This window comes from Castanea sativa, chromosome 1, assembly GCF_040712315.1.
Source record: "Castanea sativa cultivar Marrone di Chiusa Pesio chromosome 1, ASM4071231v1".
Lineage (NCBI taxonomy): Eukaryota > Viridiplantae > Streptophyta > Magnoliopsida > Fagales > Fagaceae > Castanea > Castanea sativa.
Window position 1 is genome coordinate 32,690,452 of NC_134013.1, and position 23,519 is coordinate 32,713,970.

The following is a 23,519-nucleotide window of genomic DNA, read 5'->3' on the forward strand; positions in this document are numbered from 1 at the left end:
AAGACAAAATAGTAAAAAAAAAAAAAAAAACAAAAGAGGTCTCTAGTTGGTTCTGAAAATTTCTAGTAGAAGATGGTGGAGGTGGTGGTGCCCTAACTGACTGGTTTTAGAGGCACGCACGCACGCACTCACTTAGTTGAAGTTGAATTCATTGGAGACCATACAGAAAATAAATACATAGTGAAGAGAAATATTATACTACCAATTAGAGAGAGAAATGGCGAAGTCGGAGGGAGAGCTTCAGTGCGTGGGAAAACTTGAAGTGGTTAGGCCAAATTCAAATTCAAAACCCGTGGGTTTCCTCTGCGGTTCTATCCCCGTCCCCACCGACAGTTCCTTTCATGCTTTCAATTCCTCCGCACTCGTTCCTTCGCTCCACCACACGTTCTCTCTCTCTCTCTCTCTCTCTCTCTCTCGTTTAATTGAATTGTTGATTTTTGATTTTTGTATTGACACAAATACATATATGTATATACACAGAGTGAGTGCTCCGCGATATCGGATGCTTCCGACGGAGACGGATCTGAATTCGCCGCCAATTCTTTCGAATTCCAAGCCTACTACTGCCACCGGAGGTACCTAATTCACTGACAATTATATTACCGCGTTGTATCGGTGCTAGAATATTAACTAATAATATAGACACGGGTTCAAAACTCTACATACTATATATTGGAAACGCCAAATGCCACCAAAAAATATGAATGCATTTTCATACTGTTTATCAAAAGATTTAGTTTTTGGTAATTTTTACGTTTAATGTGCTAATATTAAAATTTTTATTGAAGAAGGATTACTTCATACAGAAGAATGAAATAGCCGAAAAAAATATGTACAAACAACAAAAACAGATAGAGGGAAAAAAAATTATGTACAAGGAAAAAGGAAAACTATAAACAACTGAATGGAATCACTAGAAGTGAATCCTCAAGCTCAAGACCAATCAAAAAAAAGTCCCTGTATACAATGCTATGAGCTGGTATTTGAATGCTCCTAAAAGCGATTATTTGCAAAGCAAAAAGAAAAAAAAATATTTCAACAATCCCCAAATACCAGCTTATCCACTTATACATCTCAATGTTGTCATATATATATATATATTTCTTAAAAGCATGTATAGACTGATGAGTATCTACAGATTTATAAACTCCAGAAACAATTTGCTGCGGATGCAAAGTTTCCTTTTTTTGCCATGATTCATATGCATACAGCTTTATACCAATACTACCTCCTTCGATTCTATCTTTTTGGGATGTATATACAACACTACAGATTTATCTTTTTGGGATGTATGGTGAGGGTCAAGGGGGTTGGAGTACTAACGTTTGTAGGAGGGCTCATGGATGTGGTATTTGGAGAAGCATTCATGAAGAGTGGGAGAGTTTCTCTAAGCATTTGTCTTTTGTAGTGGGTGAAGGCACTTGTATCCATTTCTAGCACAATAGGTGGATTGGTGATAATACCCTAAAAAACCTCTATCCGGAACTCTATGTGTGTTCAACAGCCAAGGATGCGTGTATTTCTGAGGTTTTGTGGATCCCCCAGGGGAGAACTGTTAGATTGTGGGATTTAAGGTTTTATAGAGCTTTTGAAGACTGGGAGCTAGTTGCATCATATTCTCTCCTTCAGTTTATCCAATCTCGTATCCTTGGGGTGAAGGGAGCGATACTCTTTGTTGGCGGCTAAAAGGAGATGGTAAGTTTGACACCCGGTCTTACTACCATGTGATTCAGGGTACTCCAAATTGTTTGTTTCCTTGGAAGGGTGTTTGGAAACCAAAGGTTCCTAAGCAAGTGGCTCTTTTTTTTTGTGTGGACAACTGCTCATGATCGGATTCTCACTTTGGATAATCTCATGCTTAGGGGTCGCCCTTTGGCAAATCGGTGTTGTATGTGTTGTTGTGATGGGAAGTCAGTGGACCACTTTCCTCTTCATTGTCTTGTTACACATACCTTATGGACTTTTATGCTTCCGGCTTTTAGTATTCATTGGGTTATGCTAGGTGGGATTGTTATTTTGTTGGCATCAGTGACTTGGGAAACATAATTCGAACATCTGGAATTTGATTCTAGGCTGCTTAATGTGGATTGTTTGGTTGAAACAAAAATCGTCGTTCCTTTGAGGACACTAAGAAGATGTTGGATGAGTTAAAGGTTTTATGCCAACGTAGTCTTTTTGAATGGTCTTGTTGTTGGGGTTTTACTAATTATTCTTCTCTCTCTGAGTTTATGTTTTCTCTTAGATTAGTTTCCTGATTTCCCTATTTTTTGCTGTTTGTTAATCTTTTTCTTGTTGTTCATCATCATGAACAACTTGTACTATTCCTTTTTTTTCAATAATAATAGTTCTCTGATTACCTATCAAAAAAAAGTATATACATTCAACATTCAATTTTGCATTTACTTCTAGCAAAATTATAGCCCAATCACCTATTGCTAACCTCACAAAGTCATTAGTAAGCGTACTAAAAAATGCTGTGGAGAACTGTTGTGTGACTCCCGAGTAATTATTCACTCCACTGGGAGTCTAGGGGGTCACATCAACAATTCCTAGTGGTCCTCTCACTCAATAATATTGTGCCATGTGTGACAATTTATTGAGTCAAATCCTAGTCATCAATCCGGTGACTAGTCATAAAAAATAAAAATAAAATTGACTTTCATCCTCACCCTCTATTGCCGCTGGCTTCACCCCCACTATCTCCATCGTTGCCACCATCCCCAAACTCCAGTGGTAGAGTGACGGTGGTCCTCCTTAGTAAAACATTAAAAATCTGTAGTCCCAAGTTTTTTATTGTTGTATTCTTTCTTAACCGCCATAGTTATTCCAGAAAGCCCAAAACAACCATGTAGCTTAATACACAAATTTATCTGAAACACCACAGAAATACAACAAAAATCTTGAGTTTTGAAGTTTTTTTCTCTACTTTTCCTCAAATTTTCTCAGCAATCAAAGAATAATAATATTGGCACTTAAGATGTAAAAGATATTTAAACTTGAACAGAAAAATGTGTGTGTGTGTGGGTATGGGTAGAAATATAGAAAATTAAAATTGGTTGATTCGGAGGAGATTAGAACCTGAAGTGAGAGAATTGAGCATCTTGCCAAATAAGGAAAAAGGGAAAAAAGAATGAGATGGAAGATTGCATATTTTTTTTATTCTTTTGGAGCTTCTTTGTTATATTGGGGAGGACCACCGTCGCTGTCGGCAGTAGAGTTGGGGATGGTGGTGGTGGAGCCACCGGCAGCAAGGGTGAAGGTGAAGTATTTTTTATTTTTTTATTATAATTATGAGATTGTTGACTAGAATTTGACTCAACTTATCAAACATGGCACAATATTATTGAGTGGGATGATGTGGTTCTCCCGGTGGAGTGAAATTTCTCCCTGGATAGTTGTTTGATTTGTAAAACTTCTAATATGAAGCGAAAGAGCTAATAAATTACAAATTTATGTATTGCATTTATCCTATTGTCTCTGTTTACCTATCCTCTGTAGTCTGGATTATACTTGACTTCTAGGCTACCATGAGATGTTTAATTGGTAGCATGGTGATAATTTGGTGAACTCTATAGTGCAGGCACAAAAATATGCATCCAACTACCTAAACCTGTGGACATAGGTGTAAGAAGAAGACAATGGCCCAACCATTGGTCTTATGGATGGAACCTATTATTAGTTAGGCCTAAGGCTTAATCAAGATTTATTTTATATTTGTAATTGTTATTTTCTTTTTCTTTCTTGGTTTAGGAATTTAATTCATTTTCTTACTGGGCTGGTAGGTTTTTTTCTTTTCCTTGTACCCAATGCACAAAGCTTGCATTTGGTGGGGTCTTAGAGAGGTGATTCATAATTGGTCAGAAACTTACTCCCTTTTCTTTTGAGAGACTTATCCCCAAACTCAAATCCACAACTTGTCACTTTTGGTGGAAGGCACTTGCCAACCTTAAGAGTTATTTTCTTTTTCTATTAAGATAATAAGTTTGAAACTCTTTTAAAGGAACCTAGGGTTCAATATTGTTTTATCATTTTCTTGAGTAATCAGAGTTATTTGTTAGAGTTTTCCTTAAATTGCTTCGTGCTGATTCTAGGTGACCATAGGTGTGGATCCCAGGTTTTACTTTCCTGCTTGGTGCTGATCCTAGTGCCCCTAGGTGTGGATCCTAGTTTATTTTATTTTTCTGCTCTTTAATTTTTTTTGATAAGTAACGAGAAAATTTTATTAAAAAATGAATACTAGCCAACCCGAGTACATTGGGAATGTACTATGGGGGCATAAATCAAAAACCAAGATTACAACGATCAAGTAAAACAGGAATGGAAGAACAAGAAAAATGACAAAAAACCACACTCCAATCTAGTAGAGTGTGTAAGAAAGAAGACTTAATCTCTAAAATAGAGCGTTCACAGCTCTCAAAGCATCTCGCATTCCTTTCGCGCCAAATACACCATAACACGCAATGAGGCACAATTCTCCACAACTCTATATTTCTATGTCTTCCAAACTTACCTTGCCACGACTCAAACAACTCAATAACCTTCTGAGACATAACCCAATGAATACCAAACAAGCAAAACACCAACGACCACAACTCACAAGCAATGGGGCAATGAAGAAGAAGATGATCCACCGACTCCCCACAATTCTTACACATGTAGCACCAATTAAGAACAATCACGCGGCGTTTACGAAGATTATCTGTTGTTAAAATCTTACCTAAAGAAGCAGCCCACGAAAAGAAAGCTACCCTTGGAGGAACCTTCGATTTCCAAATCAACTTCCAAGGGAATGATAAGCTGCTATGAGGGTAGAAAGAAAGATAGAATCCACGAACCTCAAAACCTCTACTCCTAGCTGGCTTCCAACACAACCGATCCGGACCCAATCCCCTTACCGTCGAAGAGTAAACCATATCCATGAAACAATCAAAAGATTCTTGTTCCCAATCTTGTGGAGGACGACGAAATTTAGCATCCCAATGCATCCTCCCACCAGACCAACACATAATCTCCGCTACTGAAGAATCCTTTGTTCGACAAATACAATAGAGTTCCGGAAAAACCTCTTGGAGAGTACGATCACCGCACCATACATGCTTCCAGAACTTCACTCGAGTACCATCCCCTACATCATACCGAATTAGTTTAGAAAAACTCATCCAACCACTCCTAATATGTCTCCACAAACTAACGCCATAAGCACTGGTCACCTTTTTTGTGCACCAACCACCCCAATCATTCCCATATTTCACTTCTATAACCCTCCTCCAAAGAGCATCGGTCTCCAACCCATACCTCCATAACCATTTCCCTAACAAGGCAACATTAAAACTCCTCAAACTTCTAATACCCAACCCTCCAACCTGCATCGGTTTACACACACACGAGCCCAAGCCCGACCAAGTGTAATTTCGATTCCCCATTAATACCACTCCACAAAAGTCTCGTTGTAGCTTCTCCATACGATTTGCCACCTTCCCGGGTAAAGGCGAGGAAGGGAAAGGAAATATGTAGGTAAGGAGGAGAGGGTACTTTTAATAAGAGTTACCTTACCCCCCTTAGATAGATACAACCTCTTCCACCCTGCTAATCTCCTTTCCATCTTCTCCAGAATAGGGTTCCAAATTGACAACTCCTTAAACTTAGCTCCTAATGGTAGCCCCAAGTATCTCAATGGAAGAGAGGATTGCCTACAACCCAACATCCCCACCAAAACATCCATATTGTAAACCACCCCTATAGGGACCAACTCAGATTTCCCCAAATTAATCCTTAAACCTGAGACCTCCTCAAATCTAGCCAGGATTGCTCTCAAACACGCTATATGCGATGGATCAGCATCACAAAAAATAAGAGTATCATCAGCAAACAAAAGATGAGACACCATCACCGAGTTACCAGCTGTATTACCTACAGAGAAGCCTGAAAACTGACCAGTCATAATAGCCACTTCCAACATACGACTCAAACCCTCCATAACAATATCAAAAAGCAACGGAGACAAGGGGTCCCCTTGCCGAATCCCCCTAGTACTACCAAAAAAATCAGAAGGACTACCATTGATCAGAATGGAGAATTTAACAGTAGATATGCAACACATTATCCATTTTCTCCATTTCTCTGAAAACCCACATCGCTGAAGCATATACATTAAGAAACCCCAACTCACATGGTCATATGCCTTCTCCACATCCAACTTACACAACACTCCTGGAACACCTGACTTCAATCTACTATCAATACATTCTGAAGCAATCAAAAAGGAGTCCAAAATCTGTCTACCTTTCACAAATGCATTCTGAGAATTTGAGATAAGCCCATGTGCCACCCTTTTGAGCCGATTGGCCAACACTTTAGAAATAATCTTATAGATCCCACCAACTAAGCTAATAGGCCGAAAATCCTTAATCTCCACAGCATCCACCTTTTTAGGAATAAGAACAAGGAAAGAAGCGTTAAGGCTCTTCTCAAACACAGCCTGAGTATAAAATTTTTGAAACACTGCCATAATTTCAGCTTTCAAAATACACCAACAAGACTGAAAGAACGCCATAGAAAAACCATCCGGGCCAGGAGCCTTATCACCCTTAAAGTCACTAATCACCCCATACACCTCTTCCTCATCAAACGGCCTATCTAGCCAAATTGCATCCTCCTCCGAGATACAAGAGAACTCCACATCATCTAATAAAGGTCTATGAGCCACAGTTTCAGCATATAGCTGCCTATAAAAATGAGAAATACCACCTGCTATAGCCTCCTGATCTGAGGACAATTCTCCATCCACCATAAGCCTATTAATGGAATTAACTCTTCTGTGAGAGTTAGCTATACGATGAAAGAATTTGGTATTCCTGTCTCCTTCTCTAATACAAAGGACTCTAGACTTCTGCCTCCAACAGATTTCCTCCATTAAAGTTACTTTTTCTAATTCCCCTCGAACTCTCTCCAACTCCAGCCTTTCCTCCACAACTAAATCTCGACTATCCTCAATCATCACTAAGTCATTAAGCTTTTGCCACAATTTTCTCACCCGATCCTCAACATTTCCAAAATCCTCCACATTCCATTTCTTCAAGTCATTTTTCAAAAGCTTCAATTTAGTTGCCAACACAAAACTCGGCGCTCCTTGGACATTATAAGATTCCCACCAAGCGCGCACCCTCTCCACGAAACCCTCCTCATTAAGCCACATATTCTCAAATCGAAACGGCCTCCTACCTCTCTGAAAAGAACCACCCTCAAGCACAATCGGGAAATGATCAGATAACAACCTAGGCAAGCGTTGTTGAGAGACAGATGGAAACTTATCCTCCCAATCTGCAGAAAACAAAAACCTGTCCAGCCTAGCCTTCGAAGCAACCTCACGAGCATTAGACCAAGTGAAAGATCCCAATCTGCTCTTTAATTTTGGTGCTGCATCAGGTTTAATTTTGTCCTGAGCCACTTTCTTGTCCCTCCAATGTTTTTTCATGTTAGCCCCTTGTCAAAAAATTGAACTCATGTCTACTATATGAATAATGGGCGTCATGTGTTTTTTGGATTGTTTGGACCTTGCTAAAGTTTTCAGAAAAGGGATGTTGTTTCTGAAGGTGAAGTGATGGCTGCTTTGGCTGAATAAATGCCTACTAACGTGTGGTTCTCACTCACTTGGATCTAGTAAGTTGGGTCAATTTGTCAACCTGGAAAGGATGGTAGGAGTAGTTGCATGGTCTAGTCTTGACATCAATTCTAGTTGTTAGGTATTCTCAGTGGACAGAGTCCAAGCTTGATACTTCTTTGAGCTGCTTCAACTATTTCCATAAGTGCTCAAGTCATGTTTCCCTGAATCTGATTACTTTTAAGCATCTGCTTACTAATTTCACTGAGACAGTCCAACTTGGATAATAACCAGTTGGGTGGGCCAGGGCCTAGTGGTACATTCTTAAAGCTTGATGCTTGGGCATTGCTTTTCACAGGTTGGGTTACTTGTACTTATGAAACTCCTTTTATTGCTTGCATAGTGGAGAAAATAAAAAGGATGAATTTAAAAAACTATTACTCTTCACTATTTTTCTAAAACCACTAGCCTAACTCATCACATGGCAGCAACTATCTGGGGCTTGTACAATGTTTCTTTTAATTAAGAACTTTCCTTAGCATTGGATTTGCCTTCGAGGTATTATATCCTTTTTGGTGATCTCATTTCCTCATACTTTGCTTCACTCTTTTTTTTTTTAAACCTCAAATCTAGGAAATTGGGATATGTGCAGCAGTGCAAGCATTTTAGAGTCAGGTTCTACTCAAAGGAAGCCACCTTTGCATAGGTGAAGAAAGAAAATAATCAGGTGCCTGGAGAAAGAGAACTCTCCAATGGGTTCCAATTTTCCTTGAGTCTTCATGGATTTTCACTACTAGAATTATCAAGAAACTAAATTAGAGAACTGCATGAATGCATTCAGAAAACTGAAGACATTCCAGGAAAATAAACTGATCTCACTTAGTTGAACTCACTGCTACTGAGAAGTTCAAATGTTCCTCATGAGTTTTTCTTTAAGAAGCATGGACACCCTGCAATCCCTGGTGTATCTATGTCAGACATGCCAGGGACACTTTTGCATGCATGTCCTCATTGTGTTGGGAGGAAAAGGTATTTTTATTTTTAAAAAAAAGAAAGAGGAAAAAGCAATTCCCTTGATTTTAGATATGTTTTTAAATATTTTAATAGTTGTTATTTATTTTGGAAACATAAAATATGCATATAAAAAAATAAAAGATGCCTAAATATGTGTAGTAATTGATTAATTAAGGTTAGTGGTTACTATTGGGTCTTGATTTGCACTAGCGCTCAGTCATTCCCTCGGAAAAGTGTTTGGAAGCCGAAGATCGCTTCTAGAGTTGCTTTCTTTAGAACTTTGTTGGTTTGATTCAGTTTTGCATAGCCAATCCATTTGTTTGGCTAGTGATTTGATAGATTTATTTAATTTGCGAGATTGTATACTTGTTCCTCTATTTTTTTATATCAATAAAAATTTATTATGTAAAAATAAAAAATTCATATCCCAGCCATGTTGTGTCCTAATTTTTCTAAAATTTTGTGTCATGTCCTTATCCATGCTTCTTAGGTTTTTTTGAAACCCTAAATATTATGCGTGCCAGTTTTCAAATGCCCTAAACAATACCCACTGGGCACTCTTTTGGTCTTTCTTTCATTGACTGTTGTCCACAGGTTCATTTCTTCTTTGTACATGTGTTTAATATCCTGGTGTTGCTATTAGTTTTGCACTGTGACCAATCTTGTGTAGGCTGAATAAATTGACAAGAGACCATTGGAGCCTCATAATATCTCTGTCTAGGCACCAATGGTCAGTACTTGGGAGTTCACAACTCTACTCTCTTTTGAGATGTTAGCACTGTTACACTCCTTTATAGTCTTTTTTATCTTATTTCCCACTGGATCCATGTCTCAGTTTTTATAGTTTTGGCGATAGGAATAGGAGTAGATTTATCAACAAAAAAAAGAGGTTTTTCTGATAAGAATAGTTTCCGTAAGAAATCCTGTACTTTTCCCTTTCACTTGCTGGTGCATTTAATTGCAAATGTTTTCCTGCATTGGTGTGAGTCCCTTTTGAGGTTTCTGTAACAATATCTATTATCTGATGTTTGAACTATTGTGTTAATGTAAACAGCATTCGAATAATTCCTTTAATATTTTAATTTGCTTCTTTTATGAATCAGATATATCTAATAGTATTTTCCTTATACAAAAAAAAATGTATATCTGATGTTATTATTTTGGTGCTCATACTTGGCAGGTTTACCATGGGAAGGTGGCGCTGTTGCATCAAATCTTTCTAGGAAATGTGAGGCCCTTGCGGTATCTGGTTTAGTTGAGTATGGAGATGAGATAGATGTGATTGCTCCAGCTGACATTCTGAAGCAAATCTTTAAAATGCCTTATTCCAAGGCTCGATTATCAATTGGAGTCCATCGTATTGGACAGACGCTTGTTCTGAATACTGGGTGGGTTATGCTTATATTGCTTTGTTTGTCATCCTATTACATATTAATCCCTTTAAGATTGGATTTGTTGTCAATTTGGTCATTGAAGTTTAGATTTGGTCAATTTAGCTCTAAAGTTGTGGTCAGTTTCATCCATCTGTCCATATCTGTCAACATTGTCCAAGCTAAAGTGTCATAACGATGCCATCTGTTTAGCCAAAAAAATGGCCATTCGACACTAGAATATCAATATCAAAAAACTTTAGAAATTTTTTTATTTATTTTTAGTTTACTAGAAAAGAGAAAAATAATTTAAATTCTCTTTTTGGTCCCCTAGTTCCATGAAGTCTTGGCCATCACATCTAACCAAACTTCCTTCAACATGGCATAATGTTAGCCACTTCAGAACATAAAAAAAAAAACAATTTAAAAAAAACTATAGTAGTAAAGAGGGTAAAACCAATCCAAATGATCGTCATTGCTCTAAATTTGTTATTGGACCCCACCAAACCTTGGTAGAGAAATCCCATTTCACTTCTCAATACCAACCCAACTTCCCAGAAATTCCATATGATCACCTCAAATCCAATCCAAAACTAACCAACTGAAACCTATAGTTGATTGCAGCCCAATTGGCAACTTAGCTGTTGATACCCTTGCCAAAGGCAGTGTTGAGATGTACCTCATCAAGTGCAAGCTTGACAAAGCTAAAACCTATAGTTGAGCCATCCTAGTTAATATGGTGGGCAAGTTCGAGCTCCCATTCAACATCCTAGATTGCCAAGTCACCAAAATGAAAATGATTTGTCACAACGCAAAGAAAGTGGTGGCTACATCTGCCTAAAAATACTAGTTAAGTTATAATTGGAGCTCCTTGTAGCCTCTTATATAGTACACACTCAATGTGAATCTGTACATGCCCACACACAAACACTCATTCAATTCAGTCTAATCTGATCCATACAATCTGGGGTATTACATTCTCCCCCACTTATGTCCTCATTAGGGCCTGAGTTGCTCTATAGTGCCCCCAAGCTACATTGCATTACTAGGTTTGCGATGATACATTGAGGTTGAGGTCAATGTCGAGCAAGAGGATCTTTCGGATTTGATTTTGAAGTTATATAATTTGAGGCAAGGCACATGGAGTAGGACCATAGCGAGAATTTTTTGCCCACCTTTTCTAAAAGAAAGTAAAAATAAAAATAAAATAATTTTTTCTCCTATTCAACAAAATCCGAATTATGCTTTGGAGCTCCATAATTTTACACCTCATATTAATTTTTAAAATTATTTAATTTCCTGAGTAAAAACCATACGATTCACCTTTGAAAACCCGACTGCATGATTTCATGACTTTGTTTCTGAAAAACCCTAAACTGAAAACCTGAGACCCACACGGTCACAAGCATAAAAACTGGATACTTGGCCGCCCTTGCAAATTGAACCTTACTCACAAGCCAGTGAAGCCACAGCTCACAGCCCCTACCATACGATTTTGTTAATAGGCTATCTGAACTACCCAAGTAGCGACCATAGCTTTTGTATGTTTCCTTCCCATAATGTTGCTCCCAGTAAAAGGCCACTTTACTATCTGGTGCTGAGCCGTTAACACAACTATATAAGCATTAGTTGAACAACACTGATCTCCCAAAGTGAGTGTGAAGGTAAGTAATCCATGATATTGCCAATAACAGTGAAAGCTTAGTTTATTTCACCATCTGAAACCAATTTTATGTTGTCTATTCCCTGGTACTACTTATATATGTATAAAAGAGTCTATTCTGGTAATGATATGTTTAAGTAGCTTTTTACATACTAATTGATGCAAAAAGAGAAAAAAAAAGAGGTTAGCTTTTATTTACGATAGTTTGTAGTGTGCCTTCAAATATACATTCAGCAATTGTGTTGCTTTGGTTCAAAGGCACCATAAAGGAGGTGGAATTTTACATCGAATCTGATCTAGAGATGAAGGAGAGTGGGAGAACCATGATTTTCAAAGTTCAAGTAGTTAGCTTGCAAAATATTGTGTCAAGGGAGATAGACCCTTTTTACATTCTTGAGTATTAATTAATAATAATTTCAAAGTCTAAGTACTCATATCAAATGAACTCAGTCATTTAGTTTACAAGTTAAGTCTACAATTTGGAGTTGAATTTCATATTTGACTTTACATAATGTAGGTTATTTATGTTACCATAAAAACTTGCAATCAACGATTAGTAGTCATGTTAAACTTTGTCCGTAATAAATTTTCAAACTATCACAATAGAAAACATTGTCAATAGCAAAAACAAATTAATATAAATATATTTTTTAAATCGTATTTAATAGTTTTTCCGTGCATTGCACGAGTTAGCGACTAGTTTTCTGAATTATTGATACTGATATTCTAGTGCCACAATGCTTTTGTTTTTAATAAAGAAATGAATTTCTTCATCATCTAATGGGAGCAAGGTGAACGGATTTAGACAAAAGTACTAGAGGTCTAGAATAGATTTCAATAATTTTCTGGATTTCTAATTATAACTCTCAAAAATCAACAACTTTTGAGTATTGAGTTTCTGAGAAACAAGCAGCTCTTAACATCTATTTTATTTTTTAAAGCACAGGCCTGATGTTGAAGAGGGGGAAAAGTTTATTAGAAGACATAATCAATCAAAATGTGCAGACCAATCTTTATTTTTGAATTTTGCTATGCATTCAGTTAGAATGGAGGCTTGTGATTGTCCTCCAACTCATCATGTCCCATCACAGGAGCAATCAAACTCTTCCGTACTTCCTGGAAGAAGTCCAACTCATTTTGTGGGGAAGAGTGATAGTGTTGTTCAAGATGAAGGATTCAATTCTTTTTCTGACTACCCACAACTTAAACAGGATGGCCTTCTTTGGGAAAATAAGAAGAATAACAGAAGTAAAGGGCATCATCCTGTCAAAAAGGTTTCACAAGTTGGCGAGAAGCCCAGGAGCTCAATGCAAGAGTCTGAAAAACATAGAAGAGTCAGTAATGATGAGTTTTTAAGGGTTTTGTTTTGGCAGTTCCACAATTTCCGTATGCTCTTGGGCAGTGACTTACTTCTGTTCAGTAACGAAAAATATGTTGCTGTAAGCTTGCATTTGTGGGATGTTACACGACAGGTGGGAGTGAACTTCTGAAATATATATATTTTTCATGTTTTTGTTCTTCACAAATTCCATTGTGCTTTACATCAATGTTTTCACAGGTCACTCCATTAACTTGGCTTGAAGCTTGGCTTGACAATGTCATGGCGAGTGTGCCTGAGTTGGCCATCTGTTATCATGAAAATGGTGTTGTTCAAGGTTATGAGCTTCTGAAAACAGATGATATTTTTCTATTGAAAGGAATCTCTGAGGACGGAACTCCTGCTTTTCATCCTTATGTTGTCCAGCAAAATGGCCTTTCTGTTTTGAGGTTCCTTCAGGAAAACTGCAAGCAGGATCCTGGCGCTTATTGGGTACTGTCATGATTTATATTTACTTTCCTTTAAATGTGAACTACCTTCTAATAATGAATGCTTTAATCATGGATATGATGTTGGAAATAGACTGATTTATATCACCCTTCAATTCGAATATGTAGAAGTAATCTCCTTGTATAATGTGATCTAAATTTAAATGAATCCACTTATCCCTGAGTCAATTAGTGATAGGAAAATCCACATAAATTTTTAATATCATAGATTCCTTTATGCCAAAATGAAGATTTTAAAATTTTTCTTTATTTCAAAATGAATAAAATGTATTGGAATTATAAAAAGAAAATCAGTGAAAAGTTCCCTATTTGTGATTCAAATCTGTCAACTATTTTTTTTTTAAAAGTATATATTTTGAACACCAGGAAGAGAAGGATGAAGAAAGTGTGGCAGAGGAGCATGATCTTCTAGAGATCTCACATATGGTTATTTTTAGTTTTGTGAATGACCACTGATACACTAAAACCAAAGATGCTAATAATCATGATGAATGCGACAAGGCAGCTTTGATACTTAATAATAGCATAGCTGTACTGATGCAGGACAACCTAGGCTTCCCACCTAGATTAGTCCTACCGTAGAACCTTAGGCTTCCCACCTAAGGTGTTTGGAATCACCACCAAACAAATCAATGCAAAATAATCTCAATAATAATAATAGTTTGTAAAAATACAAAAGGAACCATCTAGAGCTTTATATACAGCTTCCAGGAATCATAAAGATAAAGATAAACACTCCTAAACAAATCCTAAACAATCTCAAATACTAATATGATAAACCTAACAATCTCAAAGACTAATCTAATACTAAAGATAAACCCAAATAAAGATAACATAAATGATAAAGATAATCTCCCTAAATGTGGTGTCCGCACCAACTCCCCTGGGGTGGGAGAAACTCGACCCCGTCGAGTAAGGCTCATAAGGATCAAATGACATCAGAATAAGCTCCATCGAGCCACAAACTCACTGGGTCAGCATGGCGCCTCCGTCGATGCTCATATGTGCGGATGATAGGAGGTAGAGATGAGGCGGTAGCAAGTGTATCCAAGTAAGCCTCCAAAAGAGCAGGAGCAAGCTGTTGCAACTCCTCTCTAGTGATCCATGTACAATCAAAATCAGGCTGTCCTTGCCAGCGAACCAAGAAGCACTAAACTATTCCATCCCTAGTGAAAAGAGACTGCTCATCCAAAATAACATCAATAATATCTTTATGTGCCTTTTGGAAATAAGATGGTGTAGGGTTAGGGACAGGGTTGGCCAAAGAAGAAGATGGTGGATCATCAAAAGGGTCATAGGGAATAACTGTTGGACCTTTAAAAGCAATTAAATCAGCAATATTAAAAGTAGAACTAATACCATAATCTGAAGGTATATCAATCACATAAGCATTAGATCCAAGTTCCTTTAATACCTTGAATGGGCTAGCACTATAGGTCTGTAGTTTCTTAACGGTTCTTGAAGGATACCGTTGAGGCCTGATATGAATCATAACATAATCTCCTACATCAAAGTCTAAATGACGTCAATCTAAATCAGCCTGAGCCTTATACTTAAGATTACTAGCATGAATTAGTTTGTTGATCTCTTTATGCAGCTCATGCATGTGACTAACAAACTCTACTGCAGACACAGAAACCCTATCATGTGAGGACATTGGGAGACGGTCTAAAGGTCTTCTAGGTGTATAACTATGAACAACTTCAAATGGACTTATACCTATGGACCTATTGACTGAGTTATTGTATGCAAATTGGGCTACAAGGAGTATAGATTCCCAAGTCCTACCATTCTCACCTATGAGACACCTTAGAAGATTTCCTAGACTCCTATTGACAACCTCAGTTTGACCATCAGTTTGAGGATAACCATCAGTTTGAGGATGGTATGCTGTGGAGAATTTCAACTTCGTTCCCATCATGTGCCAAAGGGTCTTCCAAAAATAGCTCATGAATTTAACATCCCTATCTGACACTATTGTTTTAGGTAACCCATACAGCTTAACAATCTCATCAAAGAAAATCTTGGCTACCTTGGATGCATCAGATGTCTTAGAGCCTGGAAGAAAGTGAGTCATCTTAGAAAACTAGTCTACCACTACAAGAATGGAATCAAACATCCTAAGGGTACGGGGGAGACCTAGTATAAAGTCCATGCTAATATCCTCCCAAGGACGGTGTGGAACTGGAAGAGGAGTGTAAAGGCCAGTATTTTGCTTACAATGCTTAGCTAATTGACACTGACGACATTGGCCAATTATCTTGGCAACATCCTTCTTAAGACTTGGCCAATAAAATTGCCTCTCTACCTCTTCAATTGTCTTATCACGTCCAAAATGTCCTAAAAGTCCTCCCACGTGCACTTCCCAAACCAAAAAGTCTCTAACTAATGTGCGGGGGATACAAAGCTTATCAGCTTTAAACAAGTAGCCATCTCGGAGGATAAAATCATCAACAACCTAAAGATGCTCAGTCCTAAGTGTAGTGTACACTTCTCCAAAATTTGGGCAAGATTCATACTCCTCTTGCAACTTCTCAAACCCTATGACTTTTGTGCTCATCACAGAAAGTAAGGTGACTCGACGACTCAAAGCATCAGCTACCTTATTATCAACACCAGATTTATGTCTCAAAACAAAAGAGAATCTTTGCAAATATTCAACCCAAGGGACATGTCGAGCATTTAATTTCTTTTGGGAATTGATGTGGCGGAGAGCATCATGATCAGAATAAATGATAAACTCATGGGGTGTCAAATAATGGCTCCAATATCTTAAAGCTTGTACCACAACATAGAGTTCTTTGTCATATGTTGAACACTTCTTCTTAGCCTCATTTAATTTCTCACTAAAGTAAGCTATAGGGTGACAATCTTGGCTAAGAACTCCTCCTATGCCTACACCGGACGCATCACATTCCACTTCAAAGACCTTATCAAAGTCTGGTAGGCGCATCACAGGTGCTTCTGTCATCTTCCTCTTGATTTCTTGAAATGCTTTACCAGCAGCATTTAACCATTGGAATTCGCCTTGCTTCATACAATCAGTGATTGGTGCCATGATTGTACTAAATCCACGTATGAAGCGGCGATAGAAAGTTGCGAGCCCATGAAAACTACAAACCTCATGAATGTTCTCGGGCTCGGGCCAATCCGCTATGGCCTTAACTTTCTGGAATTTTTTTTACATTTAACTTTAATTTTCTAAGAATATAGTTAGTTGTCCTGTTGCAAAACAAAGTGGGAAACTGACATCTCGAGTTTCAAAAACTCGAGATTAATGGTAAAACTCGAGTTTTTAAAACTCAAGACCCAAGCGGTGGAAGCTGTCATGGAAAAAATTCCACGTGGAACTCGAGTTTTAGAAACTCGAGTTCCACCATTTTTTCCTTTCAAATCATCCTTCGTCTTCCTCGCGTTCTTCTGAGTCAGACCCATCGTTCTTCTTTGTGCAGATCGTCCAATCGGAGCTCCAGCATTCTGGGTTCTTCCTCTGTTCTTCCCTCTGTTCTTCATCGTCAGATTGTTCTGGGTTTCTTCATCTTCTGGGGTTTCTTCATCATCTTCGTTCTTCGTTCTTCGTTCTGTTCTTCTTCTACTGGGTTCATCTTCATTCTGTTCTTGTTGTTTAATTTTCGATCGGTTCGGGTTTCATCTTCTTCATTCTGGGTTTTTCTTCACCTTCGTTCTGGGTTTCTCTCTTCTTCATCGTTCTGGGTGCTGGGTTTCTCTCTTCTTCTCTTCTTCATCGTTCTGGGTACTGGGTTTCTCTCTTCTTCCTGGGTTCGCAGTGTGTGTGTTTGGTAGAACTCGAGTCTAAGAGACTCGAGATCTATGTGGCATTTCTTCACATTTTTGTCCAAGTACTGAATGTCCAAGTCATCAATACAAAGCGAGTCTTTGAGAGTCGAGTTTTAAAATTGAACTCGAGTTTCTAAAACTCGAGACGCTAGTTTGTTAATTTGTTTCAAACGTGTGTTAACTTACTATATTGCCCTCCCTCACTGTGCTAGTCTGAAAATTCCCTCTAACTTTCTGTGGGTCAGCAGAAACTCCATTGGATGAGACCACAAAACCTAAGAAGATGACACTATCAGTGAAGAAAAAGCATTTCTTGAGGTTGGCATACAAGTTTTCTTTCCTCAAAGTGGAACAAACTTGTTTAAGATGGTCCAAATGTTGCTCCTTTGACTTACTATAAATGAGGATGTCATCAAAGTACACTACCACAAATTTGCCCATGAAAGGCCTTAGTACTTGTGTCATCATTCTCATAAAAGTACTAGGAGCATTTGATAAACCAAAGGGCATTACTAGCCTCTCATATAGACCATCCTTTTTCTTAAAAGCAGTCTTCCATTCATCACCTGGGCGGATCCTAATCTGGTGGTATCCACTTTTCAAATCAATCTTCGAAAAGATTGTGGCTCCTGACATCATATCAAACATATCATCTAACCTAGGGATAGGAAAACGATACCTCACAATAATCTTATTAATTGTACGACTATCCACGCACATTCTCCAGTATCCATCTTTCTTTGGGGTCAAAAGTGCAGGGACTGCACATGGGCTTAAGCTTTCACGCACAAATCCTTTGTGCAAGAACTCATCCACCTGTCTAGCCATTTCATCATGTTGAGGAGGGCTCATTCTATAGTGGGGCAAATTGGGAAGTGCAGCTCCTGGGACAAGATCTATGGCATGTTGAATATCACGCATAGGAGGCAACTGATTTGGGAGCTCCTTAGGGAAGATATCTTGGAACTCTTGAAGCACTGACCGTTTCCTAGGTTCTTCAAAACTATCTAGTGCAGGACAACCTAGGCTTCCCACCTAGATTAGTCCTACTGTAGAACCTTAGGCTTCCCACCTAAGGTGTTTGGAATCACCACCAAACAAATCAATGCAAAATAATCTCAATAATAATAATAGTCTGTAAAAATACAAAAGGAACCATCTGGAGCTTTATATACAGCTTCCAGGAATCATAATGATAAAGATAAACACTCCTAAACAAATCCTAAACAATCTCAAATACTAATATGATAAACCTAACAATCTCAAAGACTAATCCAAAACTAAAGATAAACCCAAATAAAGATAACATAAATGATAAAGATAATCTCCCCAAATGTGGTGTCCGCACCATGTACATATTCTCTATATGAAATTTTCTTGTATCTGCGTAAATCATCTTCTACTAGGTAATAATGATAGGGATACCTCCTTATCAAATTATTTGGTTTTTTGTGTCACTTAGTTATAAGAAATATACATATAGTTCTTTGTTATAATCCTAATTAATATATTTTTGTAATGAATTAGTTATATTTATATAATAAAAGATTATATGTATATTATTTTCTAAAGGAATCTTTTTGGTTTGGTATTGGGTCTATCCAAAATAAATTTGTTCTTCATGCGTTTAATGTTAAAATTGTTGATGGGCTTGTTCTTCTTGTCTGACTTTAATTTTTGCAGCTTTATAAAAGTGCTGGTGAAGATGTAATTCAACTTTTTGATCTTTCTGTCATTCCCAAGAACCATTCTTCCAATGATTGTGATGATGCTACAAGCTCCCTACCTACTCTATTGCATACGCGAAGTGATTCCTTGTATTCATTAGGGACTCTCCTGTACCGAATTGGTCACAGGCTTTCGCTTTCAATGGTGGGAAAGAGATAATAACTGTTTTCTTTTATATGTTGCCTAGTAGCCTCAAAATAGCTCTTACAAATTGACGGTTTGTTGCAGGCTCCTAATAATAGGGCCAGATGTGTGAGGTTCTTTAGAAAATGTCTGGATTTTCTGGATGAGCCAAATCATCTGGTATGTTTCTGGAGTTACTTTTATTCTAAGAGTTGTACTCTTTTTTGTAATTTGTTAAATTTAGTTATAGTACATTGGAAATATAATGTGATTTACATTTAATATTATGCTAAACAGGTTGTGCGTGCATTTGCTCATGAACAATTTGCGAGGCTCATTTTAAATTATGATGAAGAGCTGGATTTGACATCTGAATCTCTTCCTGTAGAATCCGAAGTTACAGTTACTGATGCCGAGGAAGAATCTTTGGACTTTGTTAGTGATCTTTCTGAATCAGTTTTCCATGAAAGGGTCTTCTCTTCAGTTGCAGGTGACAAACCATATGAAGATGGACAAAGTTATCAAGATTTAGTATCAGAAGTTTCTGTGAAGAGGACTTTGGAGGAAAATTTATCTGCTTCCCGGAATTTGATAGCAGCAGGTGACAAGGAACAAAGGGATCCAGATGGAGCTGCACCAAGTTCCAGTGGCGATGAAAGCTTTGCAGTGTGCAAGGTGTCTCCAACACCAGTTCAAACTGTTGCTGATCCCATTTCTTCTAAGTTAGCTGCAGTGCATCACGTCTCTCAGGCTATCAAGTCTCTTAGATGGATGCGCCAACTGCAGAGTACTGAGCTACAGCTGGAGGAAGTCAGTGAAACTAATGATAAGTTGCCTTCACCTATTCAATTTTCTGTTTGTGCTTGTGGTGATGCTGACTGTATTGAAGTTTGTGACATTCGGGAATGGCTTCCAACATCAAAATTGGACCATAGGTTGTGGAAACTTGTTCTTTTGCTTGGAGAATCTTATTTGGCGCTTGGTCAAGCTTATAAGGAGGATGGCCAGTTACATCAGGCTTTGAAGGTCGCAGAATTGGCATGTTCTGTTTATGGATCAATGCCCCAGCATCTTGAAGACACGAGGTTCATTTCCTCAATGATCAGTTGCTCATCATGGCAGAAAAAATTCAGTGAAAGAAATGAAAACACAAGATCATACAGCGTTAATGAGAAAGATGACATACCCAACTCTGCAGATGATTCTCAAACTCTTGAACAATCCTCTTCCACATACCTTTTTTGGGCCAAGGCATGGACACTAGTTGGAGATGTTTATGTTGAGTTCCATATGATAAATGGAAAAGAGATCTCAAAACAGGCAGAGAGGAAATCCAGTAGTAGACAATTGAGAATGTCTTCAGAGGTGGCTACAGAAGTTAAAAGGCTCAAGAAGAAACTTGTGCAGCATAACCAGAATTGCAGTTCATGTTCCTTGGTAAATTGCAGCTGCCAGAGTGACAGGGCAAGCAGTGGTAGTAGTGCCAGCAGTAGCAATGCAGATATGAGCTCAGTAGCTTATGGTAGAAAACAATCAAAGAAACCACATTCTAAGGGCACGGCCTACTCACTTTTGGGAAACCCTGAAGATGACTCTGTTCATCACCAAATGCATCATAAGAAAAATTCTGATATTGAGTGTCTTCAGCACAGCAGAGGTGATAAAAGCCGAAAAGAAGATTCTTACACTGATGGGGTAAAACCTTTGGGGACTAATTCCAAAAAAGTGGAGGGTTTTCTGGAGATGCGTGATGTAGGCTCCACAGTCTTATCTCAAACTGAAACAGCTTCTAGAGAAACACCTAAAGTGAAAATTGGTGGGATATTTAAGTACCTTGGGGGTCCTGTAGTTAAAGATGCAGAGCATAATCTTTTAGCTGCCCTAAGCTGTTACGAAGAAGCTAGAAAGGCATTGGGTGGACTTCCATCTGGTTCAATAGAACTACAGTTTGTAGTCAAGAAGAAAGGGTGGGTTTGTAATGAACTAGGTCGTAACAGACTGGCAAGAAAAGAAATGAACAGAGCTGAAGATGTTTTTGCAGATGCTATCGATGCATTTAGAGCAGTTTCTGATCACACCAACATTATATTAATTAACTGTAATTTGGGCCATGGCAGACGAGCATTGGCTGAAGAGATGGTATCAAAGATTGAGACTCTTAAAACACATGCAATCTTCCGTAATGCATACAACCAAGCATTGGAGACTGCAAAACTAGAATACAGTGAATCACTCAGATATTATGGGGCAGCAAAGTCAGAACTGAATTCTATCACTGAAGAAGCTGATTCTGTGACAAGTAGCTTGAGGAATGAGGTATATACACAATTTGCTCATACATATCTGAGGCTTGGCATGCTATTGGCAAAAGAAGATGTAACTGCAGAAGTTTATGAAAATGGAGCATTGGAAGATACGCATGCAGATTATACCAGTTCTAGTGAAAGAAAGGGAAGGAAAGAATCAAGAAAGCATGAGATTTCAGCCAATGACGCAATAAGAGAGGCATTGTCTGTGTATGAATCACTAGGTGAATTGCGCAAACAGGAGGCTGCATATGCTTACTTTCATCTAGGTTGCTACCAAAGGGATTGTTGTTTGAAGTTTCTGGAGCCGGATCATAAGAAAATCAATTTGTCTAAAGCTGAAAACAGCATTCTCCAACGAGTCAAGCAGTATGCCTCCTTGGCCGAGAGAAACTGGCAAAGAGCCATGGACTTTTATGGCCCACAAACACATCCCAGCATGTACCTGACTATACTCATAGAGAGATCAGCTCTGTCATTAAGCCTTTCAGGCCTTTTACACTCAAACATGGTATGTTCTTGTACTTCTTTGTTTCTAGCTAAAGGAGAGCCTCATATTCCTATTTTTCCCTTGTTGAATGCGCATCTTGTTATTTCAATGTTTATATGTCTCACACTTCCATGGCATGTAAGAAATGTGATAAGACACCAAAATATCTTCCTCGTCACAATTAGAATTACGGAGATTGGGCTATGCAAGGGCCAACCTAGATTTTATAAATTGATTTTCAAACCAGCAAAACTGAGTTGTCAAGGAGCTAACTCCGCTATTTGCAATGGAAATAATGATGATAATGATAACGATGCCTTCGGGTTCCTACTCAGCTTTGGGTGATAAAGCAGTATGATTACACTAGGTTACTCTCAGGTTCAAGTCATAGTTCATTAAGGAAAAAAATTGATGATGAGACTTTTTAGGAAGAACCCAATTTTGCATTTTTTTTTTAAATTAGTATATCGAGTTTTTTCCTTAATGAGTAAGACTTAACCTAAGACCTAAGTAGTGCAATCCTACCACTATACTCAAATTTGCATGTCAAACTAAATTAATTATCTTTAAAAAAATTATGCTATTTAAATCACTATATTATGAAAGCCTTTCTGATGTGAGATGGAAATCTGATGTTACATCTATTTTGCCATGCTATAAAAGTTACAAAAACTTAAAGATGGTGCTCAGCAATTTATACGCAAATCTTATGTAGTTCCATCATAAGCCAATGTGAGCACATTTTTGTATTTGGCATCATCATAAAAAAGATTAGCATCTCTTGGGTTATTATTGAATGGGATTCAGTAAACATTAGGATAACAGAGGCTTCATTTCTTTCTGTCCTGTAACATGGTTAGGGCTGTTTCCTCGGTTTCAAAATTTTATGATGCATCAATGAATCATGGGCTTGCTGCTAATGAATATTATGTCATGGTCTGCATAGCGTTGTTCATTTACTCTCCACTTTTTGAGAGAGATTAATATATTGTATTTTCTTTTTAGATGCTGGAATCAGCTCTATCACGCATGCTTGAAGGATGCCATCTATCAGATAAAGATTCAGACTCTTTCCAAATCAGCTATCCTGAGATACATGAGAAATTCTGGAGACAGTTGCAAATGCTTTTGAAGAAAATCCTGGCCATGACAATTTCAGCCAGTGCAAACAAGTCTGCTTCTGTTTCTCAACCAAATCCAGTATCCAATAGGTCTGGAGATGCTGAAAAGCTGAGAGAGCTTTACAAAATGTCTCTGAAGTTCACTGATATGAGTCAATTGCATGTCATGCACGCATTGTGGACATCATAATCAGAAACTTATCTTTATAGTTTCTGTTTTTAAATATTTTTGTTTTAGGATAGTTGAACATTACTTAATATGCAACTCTATATTGGGTGTCTATATCACTGAGAGGAAGATTTTGAAGATGAATGATTAGCACTTTCAAATATTCATTTTGATTGTCAGATTACAGGATCATATATGATTATTTTTTTCGCAACAGTTGCAAACTGCACATATATTTGCATCTTTCTTTTTTCCTTGGATGAATTTGCAATTGCTTAACTCGATCTCAATTCAGCCAACTTTTTCTGTT

General features: G+C 37.9%; 1 protein-coding gene across 2 annotated transcripts; it reads left to right on the forward strand.

The window, feature by feature from the left end:
* On the forward strand, positions 1-23,438 carry LOC142620954 (uncharacterized). 2 transcript variants are annotated; one of them, XM_075794278.1, is made up of 9 exons: positions 1-384; positions 481-575; positions 9,795-10,002; positions 12,594-13,119; positions 13,206-13,457; positions 18,956-19,144; positions 19,229-19,303; positions 19,421-21,940; positions 22,925-23,438. In XM_075794278.1, exons 1-9 carry the CDS (start codon positions 218-220, stop codon positions 23,228-23,230), a joined length of 4,338 nt encoding a protein of 1,445 aa, XP_075650393.1. In that variant the 5' UTR covers positions 1-217; the 3' UTR covers positions 23,231-23,438. The 2 variants fall into 2 exon arrangements, with proteins under 2 accessions (XP_075650393.1, XP_075650399.1); XM_075794284.1 differs by lacking the exons at positions 1-384; positions 481-575 and having other exon boundaries at positions 9,884-10,002; positions 12,859-13,119.
* The last annotated feature ends 81 nt before the right edge of the window (positions 23,439-23,519 follow it).

Bases quoted from the DNA above. Each gene is read 5' to 3' on its own strand.
- LOC142620954 (XM_075794278.1), top strand. From the start codon at position 218: ATGGCGAAGTCGGAGGGAGAGCTTCAGTGCGTGGGAAAACTTGAAGTG. The intron at 10,003-12,593 runs GTGGGTTATGCT...TTTAAAGCACAG, and splicing joins ACGCTTGTTCTGAATACTGG to GCCTGATGTTGAAGAGGGGG. The intron at 13,120-13,205 runs GTGGGAGTGAAC...ATGTTTTCACAG, and splicing joins TGTGGGATGTTACACGACAG to GTCACTCCATTAACTTGGCT.